Raw genomic sequence first — 22,277 nt, 5'->3', positions numbered from 1 at the left:
TTTTGTGATTGTTGGTTGGTTGCTGGTTTGGGTGTGGTTGTTTGGTATGTTGGTTGGTTGGTGGGTTGGGATATTTTGCAAAACCACATATCAGCGAAGAATCTGACTTTTGACTTGTGAGATCCTCAGGCTTCACCTTATTCATTAGTTTAAGCCTACCCTTGGACATATCTGAAGATCTCACATATGTTGTCTATTTTCTACTTGTTTTGAGTGTTTTGTTAATAACCAACTTTTCCTATGTGATTTAAACAAGGATTTCTGAGTTCTAAATAAGAGGAACATGCATTAGATTTGTGTGTTAATGAATAGTATTGCCGGATTGAGTCTGTTTTTATGCACTGTTTGTGGAGATTTTAAGCTTTCTATTGATATCTTCCCTGTAGTGATGAGAGAAGATGGGTGATTATGAATAAGCAGCACAATGACAATATTTAATAACTGTGAGCACATGTGCTAACACAATACAATGTACTGATGAAAAAGTACTATGATTTCCACAGTAACCAAAACTGTCTGTAATCTACACAATATTCATTTCACTTTAAAAGGAAAATGGTCCTTTTATGTCTCCAGATAACCTAAACAATAAAATAGTTATTAAAATGGAAATCCCGAGTTTGCATGTTCATATAAAAGGATTCAGAAAAGACAGACTAATATACCTGGAACTTTTGTGTGAGCTAGCTATAGGAATACGTGTGACTTTATAAATATTTATACATGGTTCAAAGCCATCTGTCAACAATTAAAATATATGTCACATTTAATAACATAGTCTGCATAGATTAGGATTACTATAATTAGACTATTGCGCACATATTACAGCTGCAAAATGCATGAGCCAGGCTTTCTCAGGAATTTCAAAAAAGATTTCTTCTATTTTATAATATTCTCCATGGTATTTGATTGCATCTGAATATGTAATGCTGCAGAGAAATAGCATAGGCAGCTACTTGAAGCTATCTTTTCTGAGAAAAGCTGTAATCTTATCACACATACAAAGACCCAATGGGATCCAAAGAATTGTTCTACCAGATCTTTCTGAGAAGACTCTGATTGTAAATGGTTCACTTCTTTATGCACCAAGAAACCTGTTCTCAAGTAATGTACATGTCTGCTCCTCCACCACTTTCATATTTCAAGGATGCCTTAATTCTTTTGAAGATTTTTAAAAACAGGCATGATGCATTTTGACAAGACTAGGCAATGGGAACTATTTTAAGAATAGTTTGGAGGAAAAGAGGATTTAAAAGCACAGTCCTTCATATATGATAAGTCTCAATTTATGCAAAGCAGCCTTACTACATGAATATAATCAGAGAAGTATAATTACACAGAAATCATGAAAATAAATGAGAACTCAAGAGTGGGGACAAGGGGCAAATTATGTTGCAGGAAGACCTTGCTTTTTAACTTCATTAAGAATTCACTTGCCTTCTGGAGAGTGCTGGCACACAATCTCAGCAACTGGAAAACTTTCAGTGGAGGAATTAAGTGTGGCATAAATGATGTACTAGAGTTTATACTGGCATTCTGTCTGAAGGATATATTCTGAAAATGAAAAGAGTTGGACCTTAAAAAATCCTCAGTAAATAAGGCAGAAAATTCTGTGTTTTTACTGTGGTATGTTTTGTAGCAATTTCTTATTATAGGATGGGGCCAAACAAAGTCATAGGCAAGGACTGGAGATTTGCTTTTGTGATTGATACTTGGTCTCATTAATGTAAGGAGATTCCTGAGTATTAGTTATATCAATTATATTAAGGTTCTACATGTTATTGTTTGTATTGTGGGGGAACAGGGGAGGGGAGATGGGACATGGCAATATTTTTGCCCAGAGAATCCGTCCCCACAAAAAATACTCTATAGACAATATTGTGGTCCATTATGACATAAATGAATACTGAAGGATTTGTTTCATACTGAGTTCTGCATTCAATTTTATAGGTATCTACTGTCATATCATATTGTAGATCAATTTAGAATACCCTGATTTAAGGACAAAGCACATATGCAGCTGCTGAAGAGGAAAATGTATTTTTAATGTTTCAATTTTTTGAGTATATGGGCCCATTTTTCATTTGCATTATCTTTTCTGTAAAAGAAAAGGCTTCCTGCTATTTTATTTTTGTATGTAACTAGCTTTCAAATGGTGCTAGGAGCATACTAGTTTTATGAAGTTACACAATATTGGCCTTGCTGTCAGCTTAGTCTTCATGAATTTTACACAGCAGCTGTTGCTTTTCCTCACTCACTTGAGTCCACTGATGTGAGGGTTAGAAATGTCACCAAGTAAAAGCCGAAAGTAGCTTTATCATGCTGCTGGTGGATAAGGGAAAGCAGTGTGTCAGTCAGCACTGCTGGTGGGTCACCTCCACTGACTGTCTGCTGAATTCCATTCTCTGAAATCAGTTCTCTGGATAAATCACCAATTTATTCACTCACAATAGGGTACCATTGGAAATGTACCTCTAACAGTATAGTCACAATTTTGCTCATGATGGCATCACAAATTATTTCAATGCAGGTTTTTCTATAGTGTCTTCTGAATGGCCCTCCAGAAGAAATGTCAAGTAGCATATTCCTATAAAGTGAAAAGTGTTCCAGAAGGTCCTTCTTATAAATGGCTTAATATTATGCCCTTTCACTTGCAGATCTGTGAAGTATAAGAAGAAATCAAAACCTGAAATAGCTTGTCTGCGATTTTCATTATCTATCATTATGTTTAATTTACTTCAGTTGTAGTATTAGATTTCTGTTTCCACTGATAATGAGAAGAAACTGGGGTTTACATATTATTAATTCTTCAGTAAAAAAAGTGTGTCAAAGAAGAAAAATTAAGTTCTACTTCTGTAGACATAAGCTCCAAATCACCACAGACAGGAAATACACAAGTGGACAACTGACATATCATAGATAATTTGCTGTAGAACCCGTTTCTGGCTTATTTTTCAGTAGCAATTTCATATAAACATGTTGAAGCATGGAATAAACTTCACTCTTAAAAAAAATAAAATCAGACATTTACATTTTGCTAGTGTCATGATTTTTATTTCTAGGTAACAGCCAGACTAATACCAGATTGATATTACTATGAGTAGAAATCAGTGCACGATAATGAGTTAATGATTGTGTACTCATGTCCATATATATGAATCTTGCAGGTTGGTGAATTCTCTTCCATTCCACAGCTTCATTGATATGCATTGGTTTCTTATTTTATTTGAAAAACTGTCCTGTGTAATGATAGCAATGAGATTATTGAAACTGGCTATAATTCTGATTAATTCTCCATATGATTATCCAAATTCTAGTTGTTAATACTGAAAATATTTGGTTTGAAATTTTCTTTGAGAAAATGTAATTCTTAAGTCATAATGAACATTTTTGCTCACAAATAATTTGATCTTTGTCTTGTTATTTATATAGAGAGGGAGCATACAGAGAAACAGTGAATTTTGTATTTATGGCATCTAGATAAAATGTTGGGATCCTGCCGTGCATTTCTCCAGTTGGTCTTGTTGTGCTACAAGCTGTATTTTTACCAAACAAAAATTGTGCTGCCTGACTAAAAGAATTTCGAATCCTCTTTTTTTTTTATTTTTTTTTTTTTTTTTTTGTTATTTCTTTTCTATAAATCTGTTTGTACTCCAGCCTTTGCTTAGCTGAATAACTCCCAGCTTTTACTAGGATTATGGTTCATTTGCCTGGAACCATTCCAGCTGCTCGGTGTTCCTTGGTCTCCAGCCGTTGCTCGAGAAGGTCTCCTGCAAATTCTCTGTCAATCCCCTCTCACTGCATAATGCCCCAGATACTCTAGGTCATATAAAAAAGCACTAGACAACCATGTCCACAAAACTGAATCAAGCTTCTAACATGCAAATTGCTACTGAGGACCTTAGACACTTCACTTACAGAAAAACATGTAAATTTTTTGGCATTTACACTGAGGTGTATGATTCTGAGTCCAATCCCACGCAAAATCCTGGCTCTGTTTGTTCAAATGTGTTATATCTGATCACACTATGCCTTGTTATTTAAATCAATCCTTTTTCTTACTTTTGGTTAGACCTCATTAATCATTCATTAAAGCAATCGATATTAAACTGTCTAGTGATTCACATATTCTGTTCTGGAAAGACAGAACTTCAGCCTACTATTAGGACCAAAGAAAACTGTCTAATATACGTGGTATATGTCTATCTATATCAACCCTTGCCAAGGAAGAAAGGTCCAAAAATTCAGATAATGATAAGGTAAAGGATAAAATTATTTTCAAATTATCTGAAGAAATATTTGTAATATCTAGTGGAGGGGGTTATAACACATAAAAAAAAAAGAAACAGATGAACAGAAAAGAACAATTGCAGAAAAAATACAAGCATATACATGGGTGGGTGAAACAGGCAAAGAATATTAGTCTCTAAACATTAATAATATAAAATGTGACTTTGTTCTGTTATTTCAACTACTAGACAGAAATAAGAATACATGCTATTGTTCTGGGTTTAATTTTGCTCTCATTTTTTATCTTAGAAATGTCTAACTAATTTACTTAATCTTCTGAGGATAATTTAAACCTGCAGTGAAATGTTAGTGAGACACTCATTTTTACAGGTGGAAATACCTAAATATTTTTTAAACGAATCAAGTTGATAATGTGCATAACTGTGGTGGCAGAGATTGCACCAAGGGATAAAAGCCAATTTTTTGCTCCTGTATTCACTCTGAACCAGTAACAACTGGAAAGAAAATTAATTGCTCATGACAGAAGTCCAGTGAGAGCCTGAGTTGGTTGGTTGCAGCTGTAAAATGCACTCCCAGATATAAAGCAAGATTTCTATATGTAACAAATTAGGAAAAGGGTATTAATGAACAGACAATTCCATTTAGGAGCTGCATCTATCTTGCTAAGTAAAAAGAGGATAAAGGGTGAGAAGACAGTTCTCCTCATCCCTAATGCTTACAAACAGCCTCTTAATAAGTGATTTACCTTAGGGTGAGCTGGTTGGTGAGCAGATGTAAGTTACAAAGTCTGTGAAATTCACTATCTATCACTTTACCTTATTGCCCAGTTCTCTTTTATTTGTCACTGTAGATATCACCCCAAAAAATGCAACTGTTGTATTAAATGAAAGTGTTCAGGGACTGCAAGTGTCCTACTTCCTAGAGCAGGGTAACCATATCCAGGCTGCCTACTCAGAACAGTCTGTAGACTATGCTAAGGCTCAAATTGGGGTCAAGCATTTTTGTGGAGAGGGCTAGTCAGGTCAATTCAACTTTGTGATGGTTAGGAAGCATGCTAAGGATGGAACAAAATGTACAGTGTGTGCTTGTGCTTGAACCCATAATCTTACTGTGAGGAATTGTACCTTCAATGAAAATTGCTGGTCATTGCTACCTAATTTAGCAATTAGCTTTCTTTGAAAATTTTGTTCTCCTATCAAGTGGTTTTGAATGCTACATAAATAACTACTGAGAAGAGATGTCTGGGTTTTGAAGTAGTTGTGTAATAATAAGCTGGGGTGATTGTTATTTCCACTATTCAGGCAGCAACTGATTTGATCCTAAGGTAATAAAGGTATATCCAGAAAGCACAAAGGATAGGTTAAAGCTGTGTTGTGCAGTGCTGGCCCTCAGCCACCTTTCTAATTTTTGCAGTTCAGTAAGCAGAATGAATGTCTATTTCTTTCTTTGTTTAACTGAGTTAGCTTAGGCTTGAGAGAAGTATTGTGTTATTTCTATCAGAATTTTAGGCTGCTGGTGGTTCTATGGAGAAGAATGAGTTTTCAGACTTGGAAACTATGACTACTTGAGCTGTAGCCCTGGATCTAGGCAGAAAACAGTGGGTTTGACATAGCACTGTAAGTATAGCTTATACTTTGTGTATCATCTTAGGGATATAAAGGCTATAGCTGATTAGAAATCTCATTCTCATTTTGAAAATATTTTCAAAAAACCCAATAAAACAAAACAAAACAAAGGAGCTGATTTACTTCACACAAAGCTGCAGCTTTTTATTCAAAACAATCCCCACAGGGCACTATCATAAGGGGACTATGAATTACCATACTAGTGGTCTAATTACCTGTCTCCAATATAAACTGGACTTATATTTGGAATTTGGAATGCACAGTTTTGTTAAGGAAATGAAACCCTGCAGAAGACTCTGTGTGAATAGTTTCTATTAGAGATCACCCAAGGAAATGCTTATTTCTAAGTATTTGCGTATGTAATGCTAAGCAGAGGTAAAAAATGAGCAGTTTATTCCTCTCCTTTGAAAGAGTTCAAGGTAGCATTGCTTCTAGAAATAATCCTTCTGGATTTGACTTGATTACCTAAATTGAATTCACTACTAGGCTCCTTTAAGATTTCCTCCAGAAGTACTTATGATGTGCACATAAATGAAATTTAGAAAATACTATGAGTGAGCTTAGTTCATACTAAACTGCAATGGAGCAGCAATATATTTTCATTGAAATACAATACAATAAAATTTGTAGAAAATCTATATTTCCCGTGAAGGTTTATGATGTAGAATAAGTGAATAGGTTAGTAGATTTTTGTGTCACATCAGTTTCAATTGTATACACATAAATTTTATTGCCTTTCATAATTCATTAGACATTGTCCTTGTTTCAGCAGGGGTAGAGTTAATTTTCTTCCTAGCAGCTGGTATTATGCTGTGTTTTGGATTTAGGACAAGAGTAACGTTAATAACATGTTAGTAATATTTATAATTGTTGTTGAGCAGTGCTTACTCGTCAAGGACTTCTCTTACTGCCCTGGCAGCGGGCAGGCAAGAAGATGGGATGGCACAGAGGTGTAACAGCTGACCCCAAGTGGCCCAAGAGCTCTCCCAAACCATACAAAATCACACTCAGTGTATAACTGGGGAGAGCTGGCCAGGGGCTGGTGGCCCACTGTTCAGGTCATCAGTCAGTGGGTGCTGAGAAATTGCATTGTGCATCGCTTGCTTTGTGCATTTTTCATCATCATTACTGTTATTATTTGCCATTCCTTTTATGTCCTGCTACACTGCTTTTATCCCAGCCCATGAGTTTTTGCCATTTTTCTGATTCTCTCCCTCATCTCACTGAGGGGGAGTGAGTGAATGTCGAGTGTTCCTGCTGAGTTAAACAATAACAGAGATTAAATCACTTGTAACTTCCTGAAAGAAGAAAAATACAAAATAGAGTACACTTTTGCCATTTCAAATTTGCTTACATGAATCAATACATTTTTGAGAGGCAGAAGGGACCATTTTAGTTTTTTACTTTAACCTCATACTTGCCATGTCCTTGAAACTCTGAATTAATTCATGCTTTAAGATCAAAACCTATTTGAAACAGATAAAACAAAACAGAACAAAACAAAAAGAAAAATAAGAAACCCAAACCAAACCAAACCAAATCAAATCAAACTAAATCAAACAAATAAAAGGCCCTTGCCACAACTGGTGATAATTATTGGTTGTTATTGAAAAATTATTTTTACATAGACCAACCTGGCTTTTTAAAAAATGTTTGATTCTGGTAGCATAGATTTTTTTACTCACTTTGAATGTTTAAATAAAATTAAAAAAAAAAAAATTCTATTTTCATATGCTTTGACCTGCCGAATGCTTATAAGGCTGGTTAAATAAATTCTTGAGATCAAGGGGTTTTTTGAGTGTACTAAAGGATGAGCTCCATGGTTAAACCAAAAGGATCTTTGCTTCCAATTTAATAACTGTAATGGAATTCACTTCTGGGCCATCTTTTCTGAAAAAAGACAATGAGAATGGGATTTAGGAGTAATATAACACCCCTAATCTGATTTAGTATTCCTATTTCTGTCCCCCAAGATATCCTATTAAAATCTTTGGCTAGAACACTGCTCTGGGTAATTCATATTCTGCTGGCTACCCAGGACACCCACAATTAATTTACGAAACAGAATATTTTGTCTTTTAATATGCATGTAATACAATATTTAGACTTGCAAATTTACTTTTGTCTGCATTTTATTACTGTATGTGTTTTAAAATTCATGTAATTGCCTCACTTGCCAGATAAGATTCTCTTATTTTGTCAGTTCTTTTTGTTATTTAGTAGTTCTCCAGTTCTTGTGGCAGTAAAAGATTTATCATTGCCACTTTGTTTTTCATTTTACTTTCCAGATCATCGGTAAGAGTCTTAAATAATCTTGAAAGATTACAAGGCCCTATAGAACTGTACAATAATCATATGTCCTCAGTGATAATTTTCCTAATTATGCTCAGTCTCTGAGACTTGTTGGGAAGCTGCAAGTACTCTCATAAGGTGCCTCTGTAGCTGCTGTAAGCAGTTCATTTTCTTACCAAAATGTTACAGAGCAGTGAGTCATATATTTACAGAACCCTGGAAGTACTTTAATACAGCAGTGTAACTTCTGTAATGCAAATATTTTCATTCTAAAAGGTGAAATAACACAAAATTTATTAATGGCACTTTTTGGTATTATAATCTTTTCCAGAATTGCTTTTGGGTTGAAGAAAGCATTTCACCAAGCCATCAGTGAAAGTCCTGAGTGGAATTTTGTCAACTGAGCACTAAAACATCTAAGAGGGAGGCCAAACTTGCCAAAGCTATGTAGGAAAGCTGTGAAGCTGAAGACTCCCAAGACCTTTCAGTTCATTTACACCCAAATCATTCTCCCATGCACATGTACCACAGTAGTGGTGCACACATTTTCTGGGAAAATAAAATGCCACCAGCAGAGGACATGCTTTTGATGCCAAATTCTCAGTTCAATAAACCTCCATCATCATCAAGAAAAAGCAAATCTGGAATATTGGTGTATCTGTTGCAGTCTCAGAACAGTGGTGAACTAACCCTTGGCATGACTCATTCAAATTAACATGGTTAACAATAATATTTTCTGCCTCCTTCATTGAAATTGAAAGACAATAATGTGTGATTAAACTAATGGAGTTTGGGGTTTTGGGGGTTTTGAGACAAAAATTTGAAAGAATGGAAAATATTTTAGGCAAAATTAAAAGAGAAAAGGTTATTTTACACTATGACACAGCAGGAAAACATTGTACTTTTTTGAGGATCAGATATTATACAGCCAGTAACTCTCACTCCTCATTCAGCTGAAAGACTCAATAAGTATATATAACAAAAGTTTCTAGTTATAACATGTATTTATTTTCTTCATAAAGAATAGCTTTGTAAAAAGTGCAGCAGAACAATTCTTTTAAACAAATTTATCTTTATTTATAGTGTGAATTTCTGTTTAATGAAGAACTATATGGATTTCTGTTTAATGAAGAATTTATACTAGATCCAAGGCTTGCTTAGTAGAGAGCCAGCACTGAGACTTGTGAACTTATATGGAGACAGTATTTCTTCCTGTACAATTAAGGAAACCAAAAAGAATAACAAAGTCCAAATAACAAATGAACTTACTCATTATTTAATCTCTACTTTCTCAAGTACAGTGAAAAGTTTGGAAAAAGTTAAAGAGCACTTTTTTTCAATACTGAACTTACCTTTAAAGTGTTTAAGTGGGATCATCCATATTTTTAGGTTTCTAGTCATAAATCAACAGTGCATAATAATAAAAAAGGAAGAAAAAGAGAGGAAACAAAACCAAGTAAGTTGCACTGAAATTTAAAGAAGCAACAAAATATAGAACCTTATTTAGTCAATATATTTCTAAGAAAGACATAGAGGAGGATGCATATTCTCAGGCTGAAAAAATGTGTGTATATATATATAAACACACATAGGTACAAGCATATATATATATATATATATATGTACACCAGATGTGTATGATACATATAGTTTTATATGTATACGGTATACTGTAGGAAATTTGGCGACACTTTTTGTTTGAAAAACTGTCTTGCTGGAAGTTCTTGCCCACATTTTTGCCACAGATCTCAGGGATAAAGAGTACCTTATCATACAATTGGCCCTAGGAATGTGTCACAATATGAACTGGGGAGAAAAATAAGTGTAGTCTTTGACTGAGTGCAGTTCATTAAGCAGTCTGTGTTTTATTTCAATAAATACTATTTTGTATAAGTATGGCATGGACTACACAATGAATAGGCAGCAGAGCAGTAGTACCAAGAAGCTTTTTTTCCTCTTAGCTAGGTAGTTTGTCTTTCAGGTAGCATATAAATGCCTAATAAAACTTTTGAATTAAAAGTGCTGCATAAATTGGTTCTGCTAATTCAGTGGTGAGTGGCATTCTCCTGTTCTTGCACAGAGGAGCAAGTAGATTTTATAGAAGCATTGAGGTTTATCTGAATGACTAATAGTAGTGATTAAAATATTTTTTGTTGGGCACTGTAGAGCACTTAACAGATCAAGTTGTCTGGGAAGTGACTCCATAATCTGAAATAAACTCAGTATATAGGTTGAATATATTAACCCAGTATCTTGTTAAACAACAAAGCAAACACGTTTTTGAAGGTATAAAACAACTGACTCTGTTTCTAACTAATTAATTAATCTTCTTTAAGGAGAAAGTGCTATCTGATTATTAAATTAAAGAATCTGTGACAGTGAGATTTTGGCCAGTGTAAAGAAGTCCTCCTAGATTGAAGCATGAGTAAGGCACAAACCTGTACAAACTAGTATTTTGGATGAGATGAGATCATAAGAATTAATAATGTTTGTAAGAACCTGGGTTTTTATAGGTTATGATGTTTATATTTATTTGACAGATAAAGTGAACTGAATCTGACTGGGGAAGAGGGTAAATTGTTTGTGTATATATGACAGTTGTACCACCAAGTATTTAAAAACTGTATGACAGCACTTGTACATTTGATAAGTGAGAGAGATTAACATTATTCAGGTGATTGCTCAGCACTGCTCAACAGAGTGGAGAAATGTTTTAAACAAATCTCTACTGTTTTCTTACAAACCATGTAGATTGGCCATCTCTATAGAGAGAAATGAAAAGGATCCAGAGAACAATCTTATTTACTGGAATCAAATAATTTACACTGCTTAGGCCAGTATCAGCTATCCCTTTGTTTTATTTTATCTTGCTTTTATTAGTTCTACCAAAGTAATGCCTGGATGTCCTTTTGAAATAGTTCTCTCCATGCTAGCCCTGCCTCCAACTGTACCAGTTTGTTCTGCTGTTCCTTGGTCAAGCATTTGATATCATTCCAACCCTATTTTGTTTTCTTCAGCTTCTACCAGGTTTCCATATGACACACCCAGAGCAGAGAAGTATTGTTTTGGATTCAGCAATATAGAGCTGTGACATAGCTCTCATACTGTTTAAGATATTTCAAATGTGAAAAATTCACATTAAATAATAAATGAATCTTAAGTCTCTGTAGACACTATATAGATCTTTAAAAGATCCAGGTCCAGCTGTTAAGTTGCACAGATGCTGTGTGTGATCTAAGTGAACCTATACAAAAGGGACAACAAACATTTTAGTGGGGTCTGTTGTGGTAGAAATAAGGGCTACAATTTTAAACTAGAGGAGGTTAGATTTAGACCACCTATAAGGAAGAAGTTTTTTGTAATGAGAGTGAAGAGATGCTGGAACAGATTTCCCAGAAATGTGGTAGATGACCCAGCCCTGGAAATATTCAAAATCAGGTTGAGTGGGGCTCTGAGCAGCCTGATCTATTTGGAGATGTCCCTGCTTGTAGGAGAATTTGGCCTAGATGGCCTTCAAAGATTCCTTCCAACCCAAACTTTTATATTATTCTATGAACTTATCCATTCCATTTGGCCTCTGGGCCAGAAATTGGAACCTGATTTTCTTTTATAGTGATAAAGACATTTTGTGGGTTAATTAAAACTAAAATATACATCTCCAAATATCACTCTTTTAAATCTGTCTATAAGTCAGGGTTAAAAAAAATCAAAAATCAGAATTGTTATTCTGTGAATCCTGAAGTTTCCTTTTCAAATCAGGTAATTACTAGGGACATATATATAATTTTGGGTACCCACTGAAGCTCTCCATATGTACTGCTAACTTGCATACTTTATCTTGTCTTCAGCTGTTGCAGGGCAAATCATTTCCAAAACATGACAACTGGGATGTCCAACAAACAGGCAGTGGTGGAGGCGTAGATGAACAAATCAGTGGTGATTGTGATGATGAAGATGGTTGTGGAGAGTCTGGAAGTGGAGAATTCAGAAGAGTCCTGAAAACGACAGACTGTAAGTCCATGATTCTGTTTCCTTCATGCATTTAAGCAGTGAATTGGCATATTTTCCACTAATAAGTGGAAAAAGATGTGAAAAGTTGTCTGTGTAGTGTTTCCAAGATTTACAGGAATAGGCCTGCAATAACAGGATTTCTGTGAGCACGGTATCAATATGAGCATCAGCTTCATCATGACACATGTTAAAATATACTTGGCATAACACAGACTCAACACAGTGTTTTAGTCAAATAATAGGTGTACAGTGACATATCCCTCTGAGTTATTACATTAACATGTAATATGAGAGATTTGGCAGTTACAAAGAGAAACTGTACTATTTTTTGATAGAACTGTGGCAGACTATGAGGTTTAGTGCGTGTAGCTGCATTTCATGGGGAGCTATTGGAACCAATGTACTGTATCACTCAGCAATAATGCCACTGCTGTTTCTTACGCATCTTTCCACTTTTCATACAGTTTTGTTTGTATATAGTTTGAAGGTTTGTTTGGTTGCAGTTCATTTTGTTTATTCTCTGAAACACATTTGTAATAATTTTTATTTAAAATCTTATGGTTATGCAATTGAATGGCATAGAACTCCAACCATAAGCAAAGTAAGTTGCAACTTCTCTGAATCATGAAATTTTTCAGCATGTGTTATTTATCTCCTGAGTGTAGAAATATAGACAGAGATGGTGGCAATAGATTAATTTTTAAATCTAAACTTCATTTTTACATTTTGCATTTTTTCCTGCATTTTGCATTATCTGCATTCACTGAATTTAAGGGCGCTGCCTGTTTTCAGGCTTAGATGTGAACCCCAGGTTCTTTTTGACTTGACATTAAAGAGGCAATTAAAAAATTTCTTTTTGAACTGCTGGAAAAATGTGACAGAACATTCTGGGCCATGCCTTAACAAGTCAGTTTGGAGTTCTAATCTTGCACTGACACTTAGTCTATACATTTTCAAGTTCTACTAGAAGTCTAGATGGGATTTTGAGCAATATCCAAAAAAGTTTAGGCACTTACTTCTTTAGAGTGCCCTTGGAGTTTTAACTTTGGAGAAAGAAGTTAGGAGTTCAAATATTTAAAACCAGATGTTCTTTGTAATACAGTATATATCTTATATCTATTTGATAATGACACATTGTGGTATTGAAGAACTATAAAATAGTCTTAGAATGTGACTAGAGCTATTAAGAATGTATTAAATGACTAGAGAATTTCAAGAACAGTATATTTTATTTCACTCTCTTTTACTGCATTAGAATTTTCTTCAAATTGATATATTTAATGCAATCTTTTCAAAATGTCAAAATTATAATTAGCCTTCATATTCTCTTTATACTACATCTTCTGAATTGCTAGAACTATAAGCTATGTTAGGCATAGTGAAATTTGCATGTAATTCTGTTTCATTTGAACTTTTTCTAAGATATCATAGAACAAAAATATGAATCTATGCTGTTTGATATTTTGACTTGTTCATAAATCTTGAGCTACCAGTACCTTCCATGAGCTGATGTGATTTCATGGATTTATGCTGGCGTGCATTTCCTTTTTGGAATTCAACTTAAAAGTTGTCTTTAATGTGCACCAGAAAGAGATTTTATTCTGGGGCATCAGATATGGACTGTCCACCAGAACAGTTAAAACACTCAATTTTGTAGAATTTTGTTACAATATAGTTCAAGAAAATGTTTCTGGTTCTTTTTCAGAAATCACTTGTGTCCTTAAGTATGTTTTAAAGTGTATGTTTAAGATAAATGAAACAGGTGTTTGAAAAATTCTTCAGTCTCATCTCTGTGATATATGAGTAGGACTTTGAGAGTTTAAAGTCAAGTTTAAAGTGAAAAACAATATACCTTAGTAAGAAAACAAAATTATTTTCTCAATATTTAAGACTTTATATGAGGAACTAGAGTTGAAAAAAAAATAAACATAATAAGAATTTAGGCTTGTATTTTTAATTTCTATTTTTTACATATAATTGTGCAACATATATAATTTTGTGTTATTTTCTTCGCTTTGGGCGACTGGTATCAATTAAAACCTAAGAAAGATTTTAAACTCCTTGTTTTAAACTGAAAAAACTTGATTCACTATGATGATATTGCTTACAGCTCCTTGGAAAGCATGCCTGAATTTCAGGTAAGCCCAGAAGTCGACCACAATGTGTTTGTTCCTCAACATTATCTTCTCTATGGAGTCATACAGTTAGAGTTATTTTTCATTATCAAGAAACTTTCTGTATTCTTTTACTTCTGGACAACTTTGCTTTCTCTCATAACCAGACAGGAAAAAAAAGGGGGATTGCTATAAATTTTTTCCATAGTTGAGATTAGAGGTCCTTGCCATAGCCCAGGCTCTCTTTTTGGTAACTTCTGCAAACATTTTCACCATGGAGATAATCCTGTATGCAACAATCTTAATAAGCAATTAAAGTATGTTACAGAACCAGCCCATTTTATTGCATTGCTATGTATAAAAATAAAATATAAAGACATATCCACCTTTTTTTTTCTTTTGATACCATGTCATTGCCTTTTGGGCATATGTCTGATACTCAGACCCAGAAAGAACCGAGAGGAAGGAGGGGATATACTTCTGCCAAAACAAACTTGTACAACCAATACACATAGCTTGTGAAGTGAAATATTACTTGTTTCCACACTCAGTGCTAGAGATGTAAGAATTTATTTCATTTGGTGCTGAAGATTGACAAATGTGTGGTGACAGCCTTTAGGCTTTAGAAAAGAGATCTGGTATTTGCAACACAGAAGTAATAGCCTTGCATTACAAAAATATTTAAAATTTATATAAAAATCTAGTTTTCCTATTAGTCAATCATTACAATATAGTCAGTGTTTCAAAGTGCTACAATTGTGCTGACTGGTTTGCTCCTTCATAAGTGCTTTTAAAATATGGTAAATCAGTGCAGTTATTTGAAGAAATGGTGCTAGAAAGGAATGTGTACTTTAAATGTATAAAATAAACAGTAGTATAAAGTCTTGACACTTCATTTGCTAGTTTTATTCTCCTCTAACCCGGGAGCTCCCACGGGACTATTTCATGCGTCACAATGAATTACCTCTTCGAAAACCCCTGCAGAATGCAGCAGTAATAACAACAAATACTTATCACCTACATATTGATTTGAATCTGTTTTCAAATAGCTCTGTGTGGAAGGGCTAATCCAAATATCACTCCACTGAGTTTTCTCAATACCACTCAGCAAAATTCTCATCATACTTCTAGCAAGACCACCGATTCTCTGAAGAGTGTTCTACCACTAGTTTGTCTTTCTTTGCTCATTTTAACATGCAGCATACACATTTCTTTTATGCAGCCAGAGATCTCCTGTTTCAGGGCTCCAGTATGCAGAAATATCTAGGATATCTTTGTGCTTAAGATATATATATGGGCCAAGCTTGTATCCCACTTTTTTTTTTTTTATTTCAAATCTCACCTTATATTTATCCTCTTTGAAGAAAGTAATCTCCAAAATGTTTAATTTCTCAGGCTTCTTAATCTGTAGATTATTATTTTCTTTTTCAAGTTATGCTGTGGGGGTAAAATACCTTGGAAAAGGCTTTATGTTGTGATCTCTATATAAATAAACCAGTCTACATCTCTTGCCTGACATTATACTACATTCTAAAATCTCATACATCCTTTCTTCTATTTCTGCTCTTTCACCCACTTCAGTATAGCTGCTTTTGTCATTGTTAAATCTGATTTTGGTGGCATATTCTGGGACCAAAACTGCTTAAAGCTGGCAATAAAATCTCCATTATGATGTCTGCCATCTGTTAAATTCTTTTAAACTCTCATCTACGTTCTGTTACCTCAGTAAAGTAAGACATCCCTTATGTCTGAGTAGGATTTCAGGTTTTATTTACACACAAGAGTATTCTTCTTAATTCCTGAATGTTAATGTGAGGTGTTATTCAGGTGTCTTTGGATGGGTTACATGACTTCACTGTTCATAGTTCACTCAGTTCAGAACATCTCAATGTTATTAAAAATGAATAAGAAAAATAAAAGTTCTTGCTGCGAATGCCACCCTTGGTCTAAATATTGCACTAATTTTTAGCAATAACATTGTCATAGGCTACTGTTAATTGAGAGGCTAGGGGATCTCACCATTCACATAAAGACTGCAGAATCTCAGCTCTTTTCTCTCATGTCCTTGGCTTTTGTGGAACTGAAAATCTTCTGAAGAGAAAGATTTCTTGAAATTAGCACACTCCAATGAAAAATTAGCATTTCCAGAATTAGTATTTACTTTAAGGAAGAAGATACATATTGTCAACACATATGAAGTTCAAAGATTTTTCTGTGTGCATGATCAGGTGTTGGCACAAAAATACGTGATGATATAAATTATTGAAGCATAAACAAAGCAGAAGGATGAACAAGTTTCAAAGATTTCCACAAAAAAAAAAAAAAAAACCCAAGCCAAACCAAAACAAAAAACAAATAGCAACAACAAAAACCAAAATCCCCCAAAATCAACCAAACAAGAACAAAAAAAAAAGTCCCAAACCACTTTTGGATTTGCCAGATGTGTAACAACATGAAGCACTGTGGTGGGTTGGCAGGTACCAGGTGCCACCAGACTGCTCAGCACTGTGAGGGCTGATATGGGAAAATGAACTCCAGCTCAGCCTGAACCAATACAAGCAGTGAAAGAAAAACCAAAAGGATTCAATTTAAAATACCTTGTAAAAACTGAGAAAAGTTACAATACCACTTTCTTATGCAATATTTTGCGAAGGGATGTAACCTGCATAATGATATTATGCGTTGGAAAAGCATTAAAGTTGATATTTCAATTTTTGGTTGTTTTCTATTTAAAGAGCATCATCTCTCTCAACACATTTTCTCATGAGTCAATATTTGTACTTCTTGAGTGATGAATTTAACCTGAGTAATGGATTGAAACCGTACAGTCAGGTTGGATTGTTAATTCAGAAACAAATAAGGGGAAGGGTTATGTAAAATTTGCTGAGAGAATTTGCACAGAGACAGAAATAAAGTCAGATGATACAAAATTTCATATTTTGCAATGGTGTATTTTTTGCCTTGCATTAACATTTTGCATCCACATGAAGATCTTTATCACAGCAACTATCAAACACAAACAGAAGCACAATTGCTCTTCAGAGGTTTTAAGTTATCATACAGAGCACACTCATTGGTCTAAAACAGCACATCAGAGCCATGCCATTATCACAAACTACCTGCATTAGTAACGTGGGGTTATATTTTTGCCAGGAATTACCTTATTATAATACCACTAATTCTGAAGTTACCAGAAATCTGGAGCCTTTTACTACATGCATTATTTCATTGAATGAATGTGTAAATTTTTGCACTCACTGTTACCAGTAAAGAAACAAACTTCTGGCAAGGTACTAATATTTATTACTGTCTCATCCATTCTTTTATATTTCCTGATGAAAATTATAAGATAATAGGTGTCATAGCTACTTATCAGGATAAAGAATTTCCTAAATGCTTTTTTATTTCCACAGCAGTGGAATGAAAAGTAGCCAGTGCCACTCTTAACAAAAGTGCAGCACCTAACTGTAAAACAAATTCTGGTTTATTACTTCCTAGTTTTTAAAAACTTCCAAAAACCCCTTCCTGCCTACCACTTTATGCCTCCCAAACTTGAGCACAGAGGATATACTCCAGTATGTGCTTCTCTGATCTGGATTCTCCTGTGAACACTATAGCTCTTCAAGAGCTCCTTCTTGGAATAATCAGAAAAATACAGAATACGGTGTTGTGTGGTCAAGGTGTCACACAGGTTTTGTATCATCAGCACTGCTATGCTATACATCAGAATAAAGTTGGTATCTTGGTGAAGATAGACACTGTATGGTAATGAATTAATAAGAGTAATTTATCAGCCTGGAGAACATTAAGGCTCCAATTAACTCCTCTCCATGGATTTATGCATTCCCTTCTGACTTTACATCAGCCCTTCAGGCTATTTCCTTGGATAGAGAGAGGGAAAAAAACCCGCAAATTCGTGTGATTAATCTTTCAGATAATAAACATCTTAAAACTTTCAATCAACAAGTTGCATACTGAATGAAGAACTAATGCACCATTTCCTTATTTCACCCAAATCCTATGCCAGAAAGCAAAGAAGCAATTACAGAGGTACAGAAAGCCAAGTACAGATACAGCCCTTGCTCAAATTGACCTGACAGTGAATGTCAAGTTTCCTACTGTGGACTATAAGATTTAATTTTGAATGGTACTCTTAAGAAAAGTGGAGAGTAAAAATACCTTCTGTGTGGAAGTTTTTGCCCTATATAAGGCAAGACTATATTCCCTGTTTCAAAATGGAGTGGATTGTTTTGTGAGTTCCCTCATTTCTTCTTCCTCATCTACAAGCATCTTTCAGACATATCTCAAAGAAAAACCACCAGGTATAAACAGAATTTTGAGATGGGGAATACAAACAGACCTTTTCTTGATAGATTCATAAGATTGTAAAAAGCCAACACTCAATTCTTTAAAATGTATCTAGAACAATCACCAAATGCCAGTTTTTCTAGCTAAACCATATCCATTCCACAAACAGAGAATAAAATGTGAGTATAAATGCAAATGTTTTATGTGATGCCATAGGAGTTGTGTTATTTACTTATCAGTCCCTTCAAATGAGCCAGTAGGAAACCAGTTAAGGCTAATCCTTCAAAAAGCAGCATATTATCCCAAGGACATTGTTTCCTACCTTTACCTATTGTAAGTGCCTCTTTACGGTGCAAGTGTCTCTCTGGTGTGTAGGTATTTGGATACAGTAGGAGATAATAATCAGGATAAGTTTCTACAGCTATGGTCAAAGTCTTTCAGCTGGCATATAAACTAAAACCAGAATAACCACTCCACTAATGTCTGACATGAACTTAGGGGTTTTTTTCTCTAAAAGAACTTTTAAAGTTTTATGATTCATCCAATTAATAGAGAAGAACTTTGAAAATTTCAAGGGAACAACTCTTAAAAACATAAGTATACCATCTTTTTTTTAATTGTTTTTCTTTTTCTTTCTTTTCTCATACAAGACATTAAAATTCCTTATCTATTCTATATTAGGTTATGTACTATTTATTTTTTGCGTGTGCATCTGATATATGCAAAATCAAGTCAAAGTACACTGCTAGTTTATGCAAAGTATGGTTAATTGGAAAATTATAAGGCTAATATGTTAGATTTGATTTTAGTTCTGATTGACTTCTTTCTGAGTAGGCATCATTTCACTGACGTCATATGACTTTGTATTTTCCAGAGAGACTACATAATTAGTTAGTTGGAGTTACAAAGTTCTATTTGTAGTTTTAAAGACATTACCTTATAATAATACCACTACTGAAATTACCAGAAATGTAGAGCCTTTTAATGCATGTCTTATTTCACTGAACCAATGTCACTATTATATTTTAATAATTTCTGATTATTAATTTATTATAATTTAAAATATAAATAAATATTCATTATTTGTTAATGTGTTCTTTGAAATGTGTTTTCTAATTTATTATGGATATGAAGAATAAATTATTTTATAAACTCTTGATCACTGTATTCAAACCATTTGTTTTGTCAAATATTTCTAGTAACGGATGAGAATTTATATTGTTTTCTTTTACAAAAATAAGCCAGTGTTTTCCTGAATTTTTTTTTTTTTAAATCAGTCCCTTTCTCTAGTAGTGATGTCTAATCCTCAAAGACCTGAGAGTTTTTACGTCAAATAAGCCCTCAAAAGTCAATGTATCTTTAAAAAACAGACTTTCTGAATAGTCACTTTAATCTCCAGTTACCCTTATGACTGATTTGATTCTACCTAGAAGATATTTCTGTAAGAAATTCTTCATAATTTTGAAGTTTTATTTTTAAGTCTGTTCATGTTTTAATTTCTTTTTTTGGCGGTAGGAGCAGCAAGGAGGGGAGGTGCAGCATCTCACTCTTGATGTTCCAGTTTCCATACTGACTGTGATAGCTTTTATTATTCGCTTTAGATTATTCTAGTAACAATTCCTTTAAATGACCAGATTAGCTACTTCAAGTTTACAGTAAAAATGCTACCTGTTGCCATCCAAAATCTAAAAATGAATATTAGATGGCTGTGTATTTGTTTTTTTCCCCTAGAATGCAATCCTACTTTAATAACAATTGACACAGTGACAGGATTATTCTTCATGAGCTGAAAAACTTGGTCGTTCTTATTTTCCATCATCTATGATGGAGAAAATGGCTACTGGTGAAAAAAAAGATGGGAGTGTCTGTAAACCCCACGGTGTGCTTCGTTATCAAACTGTCTTGATACCTTTTAGACCTGTTTCTCCTTTTAGATTTTGAACACAAAAATAAATATAAAGCCACAGCAACCCAGAATTTTCATATCCACCATATGAATAAGGAATTATTTAACTGGATCAAAAAAGAATGGTAAAATACTTTTAAAATCTACTTAGGAAATAATCTGTCCTTTTTCAATGTTGAGAATCATATCAGACTGTTATCTTTCTATTTCTTAAAGAGACTGTAACCATGATAAATGTCACACTTTGGTTTCCTCAAAGGTGATTTATTGTCAAAGGTAGCTCTTCAGCCTGTCATGCATCTCCAGCCTTTATTATATTCTTTCAGAAAAGCAAAGTGTGTGATCTCCTGAGAGTTCCCTTTGCAACCTGTGCAGAGACTAAAATTAGATTAGTTTCATATTTGCGTCTTCCACTATTAATGATTATAACTCCAATGCCTTGACTAATCTGCTTCTCAGTAATTCATGCTCAAAGCATTTGCTAACTTTTAAATAAAGGAGATCCAATTAATTTTTGTTTGCTACAGAAACTTAGCACTGTCTTTTTTCCCATTAAACAATATGTTAGGAAGATACAAGCCTAAGAAAGGTCTAGATCTTAAAATCTGCAAAACTTGGATATGTGTGTGTGTGTGTGTATGTATACACTTATATAAATCATCAGAAATTCCTTAAAAAAGAGTGAAACTATTCAAAATAGCTCGTCATGACCTGTGTTCTGTAAAATAATGCATTTGAAAAGCAGCAAGTTTTTGTTTTTTTTTTTTTAAAGAGAAGTGGAAAAAAAGTAAAGAATTCTAATCTGGTTTAGGATTGTGATGTCTTGTTTCTACAATTAGTCCAATAATAGGCACTAGTACTGATTGTAAGCTGCTGGGATAAAATGCATGGAAAAGGTTTTTGCAAGGCTGTGTTGAAAAGTGTTTTGCAAGGCAAAACCTAGAGCAGAAACCTTATTGGAAGGGTGGGACTCTGTTGCTTAGACTCACTGTCATTTTAGCAGATAATTTCAGAAGTTTGTTTCTGTAGGTCGTCACTGTTTTATCTTGATTATATGAACTTTTTTTCCAGTATCTATAGCAGGAGCTATCTCAGATTAATTAAACCTTATACTCTAGATGCTTATGGCTAGATAAATTAAACTGGACATAAATTCCATTTGTTGGGTTTTCAAAGGTTAGCTAACTAGAGCAACTTTCCCAGGTATTGGCCAGTAGCAGTGAGGTTAGACATGCTTAATGTGAGTTATTTTCCTTACTTAGAGCCCCATTAAGCAGACATTTCCCAAGTCCAGTAGATGTGCTTAAGGAAGGAGAAAAACTCCTTCATTGTGATATACCAGTTGCAGAAAGAGAGGGTTACTCCACAGATCAAGAGACACAGACTTCATCAAAGCATCCTTTGTGGAACCGTGTAGTCACTAGCATTTTTTATATTAAGCCCATTACATCTCTGAAACATGGATCTTTCCTGCCATTTGAATTCCTTTCTCAAGTTTATGCTGCCTGCAGTCATCCCCAGGTAAAGTACAAGCTGAATTTAGAGTCTCTTGTGTAGCTGCTACATTTCTCATAAAGGCATATGATTTGGGCTTGTTATAAACAGGGAGAGGCCATATGGAAAGATAGGTCAGACCTCTAGAAATGACATGAAACCCTTGTTCTGATTTTATTATCATTAATGCCCTAAGGACTGTGGACGTAAGTCAATCAATGTCATTTTAATTCAGGGCCAAAATGACAGATCTGGCCTCGAGAAGCAAAAAGGTGG

At 34.3% G+C, this 22,277-nt stretch overlaps 1 protein-coding gene across 1 annotated transcript in view; it reads left to right on the top strand.

Annotated features, from left to right (window-relative positions):
* The window catches only part of GPC5 (glypican 5), a 569,474-nt gene that overhangs the window by 285,351 nt on the left and 261,846 nt on the right, over window positions 1-22,277 (top strand). Inside the window, exon 7 of the mRNA XM_079303054.1 lies at window positions 12,017-12,179. Within this exon, the coding sequence (XP_079159180.1) occupies window positions 12,017-12,179 (163 nt within the window). The remainder of the gene's footprint in view (window positions 1-12,016; window positions 12,180-22,277) is intronic.

Source organism: Erithacus rubecula (genome assembly GCF_903797595.1).
Source record: "Erithacus rubecula genome assembly, chromosome: 1".
Classification (NCBI taxonomy): Eukaryota; Metazoa; Chordata; class Aves; order Passeriformes; family Muscicapidae; genus Erithacus; species Erithacus rubecula.
Note: the sequence above shows the minus strand (reverse complement) of the source record. Positions and strands in the feature narration are given on the sequence as shown.